Below are 5,262 nucleotides of genomic sequence, written 5' to 3'. Positions count from 1 at the left end.
GCGGTTGTATTTTAATTCCCTGCAGCCTCTGGACCAGCCCCGAGGTGAAGCGTTGGGCTGGGGCTGTGGGACGTGGAGGAGGGAGAGGGAAAACTTTCCTTAGAGTTATTTTCCCCCGCTGTAAGCGATGGATATAGCGAGAGCAAAAATGAACTTTTTAATCTGTTGGGGATTCTTTTTTTTTTATGCTGCAGGGCAATTTCTAACACGCTTGATTTCTCTTGATAAAGAGCCGAGCCTGTGGTTAACTCCTAAAAGACGCTACAGGATTTTACTAATCCAACAACCAGTTCCGAGTCGGAAACTCGTGCAGAATATCCAAATGCACTGTTTACATTTGAAATGGAGACATAAACTTGGGCAGAATTTGAATAATAAATATAAAGTGGCAGAGCTAAAAAGAGTATTGCTGATCTAGTGGAAGGAGTTCCTGCCCATGGCAGGGGCTGGGAAGTGGATGATCCTTAAGGTCCCTTCCAACCCAAACCAGTCTGTGGTTCTGTGATATTTCGATTTATCCCCAAGATTAAATGTTTGGGACCCCAGTGACACCATTTACATCCCTCAGGCTTGAAAGGTTTCAGGTTGGAAATAGTCCCCTCATGGCCACGTGTGTGTCCCCACCTGTATTTTACGACTGGCTTTTATTTATCTTTTATTTATCTTTTATTTATCTCACTGGCTTTTATTTCTCTTTTCATATATGAGAAAAGCACTTCACTGCCTTTGTCTTATCACACCTCCAAAAAACTGCTGTAATTTCCCAAAGCCTCACTCCCCAAACTCATTTCTCCACCTCTGCTGCTGCGTGGGTCCTTCTTCTCCCAAAATCTGCCCTCATCCCTCCCTTATTTTGCTTTCCCTTCAATTTTTCACTCACGGAAGTGAAAATGTAGAGTGTCTGGGAGCACCTGGCCCTAAAAGTTCATATTTTACTGCAAAAGCATCTGAGGATAAAGGTATTATTGTTCTGTGGGTAAAATTTACACAGTGGTGATGGGTGATACCGACTGATCCATCAAGCTCTATTTTCAGGGTAACTATAAGCAAACTGACTAATTTAGTTTAACAAAATACCTCTATTCAGAATATTTTTCATGAAATTAAGTATTTTTTTTTTTAACATTCAGAGTGTAATCTTGTTGTTGTCCAGGCAAAACCTGCAGCCAGGCCCGCATTTTTTGTGTACAAGGAAGCCCTGATTTTGGTCCTGATTCTAAAATATTTAGGCACCAAAAATATTTTTAATCTTTTTTTTTTCTTTTTTTTTTACCCATTTAACATAACTATTTAATATATTATTTCTTTCAAGAGGCAGCATCTGCACAATGGCGTTAATCTCTGTATTATATCAAACACACAGGTATGAAAACACAGTTAAACAATCGGCAGAGCTATTTCCACACAGCATTTCAAGTGGGAAATTACACTTGCTATTATCCCAGTATGAAAATAGAGGGGAAGAAAAAAAAAAAGTGACGGGTGAAATGATTTTAATGATGAAAATAGTTTTAAGTGCAATTACAGCTGTTAAGCTGTCAGGTCTCCATCCCACAAATCCTTAAACACACGCAGAACTTACACCTAATTAATGGAAATAAGTAGGTCAAGGTGCTGTTTTGTGCCTGGAGAATGTGACAACATCAGTCATTAAAGGAGAGATAAGTAGCAGGGTGTGAATTGGGATCATTATGTGTGCAGCATTTCCATAAAAGTTGAAGAAACTTGGCTTGCCACAATATTTGGAACAGCAGTGATGGGGAGCATTAATGGCCTGATCCTGCCAATTGCTTTCCACATGGAAATTCCCCTTTGGTTGTTACTCGTGGGTTATTTTAAAGTTAATCCAGTGGAATCACCTGGGCAGGCAGGTCATGGGATCACAGAATGGTTGGAAGGGATTTTAAAGGATCAACCCCTCTGCAGTGAGCAGGGACCTCAACTGAATCAGGATGAGGGAATTAGAAAGGAGAGAAGGCACCACTCTCAGTCAGGTGCCAGATGGTCCCCTGGTGTTGTATTGTATGTTAATTTATGGTAATTATAATTATCCTGAGGGCAGTGCTAGACAGGAGACAAGAGACCAGATCTACTAATTCCTCTGCACACTGGGAACTTTTCTGGGACCAGGGAAGCAGGATGTGGTCTTTAGACATTCGTGACTTGGGCCTTCCTGAGACAGAGATGGGATTTTTGTGTTCCGCAGCTCTTGATGGATTTTATTATCCTGTTACAAAAATCCTGTGGGGGTGGAGGCCAAATCCTGCTCCCCTCACCGAGAGTTGATTTCCTTGGGTCTGGCTGCATGTCCAGGTGGTACTTGAGAGTAAAATCACAGGTCCCCAAAAGATCATCTGCTCCAACCTCTCCTGGGAAAGGGAGCCTAGATGAGATTATCTGGGTTGGGACAGGGCAGGGACACCCCTGCTTTTTTTGGTGCTGCTTTCCCCTGGCTCTTGTGACGAAAACCCCTTCAATTTTCGCTGCTTTCTCGCAGGTCTGGAGTTGTCTCACTGCGTTGGGACCAACTCTCTGGGTCCTGTTGGGCCTTGGAGGTTGGGGGGGCCCTGCAAGATGAAGAGGGTCCGCACTGTCTTCAAACCAGAGCAGCTGGAGCGGTTGGAGCAGGAATTCCTCAAGCAGCAGTACATGGTGGGCACGGAGCGAGTGGACCTGGCTGCGACTCTGCACCTCACGGAGACTCAGGTAAGGAATGGGTGGCACCAATCCTGTGTCTGCTCCGGGATGGTTTTCCCACAGGGAAGTGCAGTGGGAGGAGGACACGATGCAAAGTGACCTGTGGGATTCCCTGTTGCAAGATGGCATGGAAGGGATGTGCCTGGAGAGATGGGTTTGGATGGTTCATGGGTGAGATTTCTTAAGCATTCAGGAGCACAAACCTGCTATGCTTTAGAGTTGGAGCTGGGTTGGACTCATGGATCTGTGCTGTTTAGGTCCTCTGGGGACAGTTTGTGCTTTGAGTGTCCTTTTATTTATTATTGTTATTTTCCTGCTCTTCCCGATAAGTTCCTGCCTTTCCCAAAGCAAGCTGCTTGTTTATTGTGGAAAGAAGGAGGCAGGTGATCTTCCATGGTGGGGTCTAAATTCAGCTGGAGAAAAAGGAGAGCAAAGCCAGGGTGATTCTGGGGGCACAGGGGGTGTTTTGGGGTCTCATCATGCCCTCTGGCAGCTGCAGTCCTGGGAATGGGTCCAGTGGCTCCTTAGGGAGCTGCTTCCTTCACTCTCCTGGCCAGAGTTTCCTCAGTGCAGCTGCATCCCCATCTCTCCTGATCCTATTCCCAGCACTGCTCTGCCCTCCACAGCGTCACCTCCTCCTGCTCTCATTCACCATTCCCCGAGCAAAGAAAGGGCACGTCCCCATTTTTAAGGAACTCTTTTTGGGGACATTTTCCTTGGAAGCACGTGGCATTGGAAACGTGCTCCCGGAGACCTCGGATTCAGCTGTTCCATGTCCCTGCCAGGTGAAAGTCTGGTTCCAGAACCGGAGGATCAAGTGGAGGAAGCAGAGCATGGAGCAGAAGGCGGCAAAGCTGTCCCAGTTTGGGGTGATCCAGCCTGCGACCGCCGACTCCACGGACATCAAGGACCACGAGGAGGACACCGTGGACGTGGAGCTTTGAGCAGCTGAGACTGAGCTGCCACTGCTGGTTTTTGATGCCTGGGGACGTGTCTGTGCTGCTTTGGTCCAAGAGAGACATTACCCTCTCGATCCAAGAGCTGGAGCTACAGGACTAAAATGCAGCTGGTGGGGAGGAACCCACCCCAAATTTATTTGGCTGCTCTTTGGTAGCCATGTTGCTGTAATTCCTGGGGCTTCTTCACCAGGCTGGTTGTGCTTGATGGTAGGTGATCTCTCCTGTTTGCTCTTGGAGCACCAGGGCACAGTTTCAAGCAGAGAGTGACAATCAGAGGGTGTCTCTGATGGTTGGGTGGCAATCAGTGTCTCTGATGCTGGGGGTGACAATTCTCCCTGATGGCTTTTCCTGGTTAACTTGACTCCCCTGTTTGATGCTTAGATCATAACCAAAAACACCCCAAAATTGGAAAGCCCTTTGCTTCCACCCACAACGCTCCTGCTATAAGATGATCAGGGTCTTTCCAGGGTCTTTCTACCCCTGGAACAGAAGTGCCTCCTCTTGGCAGTGCCTTGGTGTATTTGTGCCTTTTTTTTTTGGCTTCTCAAACCCAGGAGAACCCGGTGGTCTCTCCATCTCCTGGCATTGCCTTCCTTGGCCAAGGTGTCCGTGTGCTGCAGGGAATGAGGCACTGGAGCCCTGGCCAAGGTGTGGGGACGGGGGGCTGCTGTAAAAAGCAGCTTTCCAACACCTCTGGTGCCTCAGACGACCCCCTGCCCCTTGTCCAGATGTGCTGGTTCTGCCCAGACGGCAACTGCTCTGTTCTCTCCTCATTATCCACCCAGGTGCCATGGGAAACAGCACCTGGAGCGTTCGGGGAGCACATCTGTAAGGGCCCGATGTAGTTAACAGCTGGATTTCTGGTGGCTGGGAGGGCTTGGAGGGGTCAGGACTAATGTCTGCCCAGGGTACCAACCACGTCCAGTCAGCTCAGGATAATTTATTCCTTCTCTTTCTGTCCCAGAACACTGTATATCACTTTACTCTTCTATTGTTATTTATAAAAGTCGGTTTTTTTTCTTTCCTTAATAAGTGCCATTTATTTATTTGCTTTGTTTCTTAATAAAAGTTGAGCGTGTTTTAAAAAGAGAGATGGAAAGGGTGTCAAAAAACACATTTCCAATTACTCACTTAAATTTTCAATTGAAATTATTACCAAAAAAGTTAAACCCAGTGTTATTTTCATCCTTCTCAAAAATGTTTGAGGATTTTTTTCCTTAATAAAATGTTTTGAACAAAATACATGGTAAAGAATTTTTCCTTTAATTGTTTGATGACCCCGTATTATAGGTGAAAGTAATTAACATAAGTTATTATCTCTGGGCTGGTTCCTGCAGAGATAAAACTACATTTGCAGTAGGAAAGGTAGTGTCTGGTGAGCATGGGGTGCTCAGGTTGGAGCTGTGGCTCCTGGAGAACAAGGACCTGTGTCTGCAGGTGGATGTGGCCAAACCTTCTCTGCTGAGGGGCTGGAGCATGTTCAGAGAAGGGCAGTGGAGCTGGAAAAAGGGTCTGGAGAACAAGGAGCAGCTGAGGGAGCTGGGGGGGGCTCAGCCTGGAGAAAAGGAGGCTCAGGAGGGACCTTTTCACTCTACAATTCCCTGAC

General features: G+C 46.6%; 1 protein-coding gene across 1 annotated transcript in view; it reads left to right on the top strand.

The window, feature by feature from the left end:
• LOC103765070 (homeobox protein not2) overlaps positions 1 to 3,641 on the top strand; it is a 10,976-nt gene extending 7,335 nt beyond the window's left edge. The window contains exons 2-3 of the mRNA XM_029963718.1: positions 2,498 to 2,706; positions 3,483 to 3,641. Coding sequence (XP_029819578.1) covers positions 2,498 to 2,706; positions 3,483 to 3,641 — 368 coding nt within the window. The remainder of the gene's footprint in view (positions 1 to 2,497; positions 2,707 to 3,482) is intronic.
• Positions 3,642 to 5,262: the final 1,621 nt, after the last annotated feature.

Source organism: Manacus vitellinus, unplaced genomic scaffold (genome assembly GCF_001715985.3).
Source record: "Manacus vitellinus isolate BGI_N305 unplaced genomic scaffold, ASM171598v3 scaffold_61_pilon, whole genome shotgun sequence".
NCBI lineage: Eukaryota > Metazoa > Chordata > Aves > Passeriformes > Pipridae > Manacus > Manacus vitellinus.
Note: the sequence above shows the minus strand (reverse complement) of the source record. Positions and strands in the feature narration are given on the sequence as shown.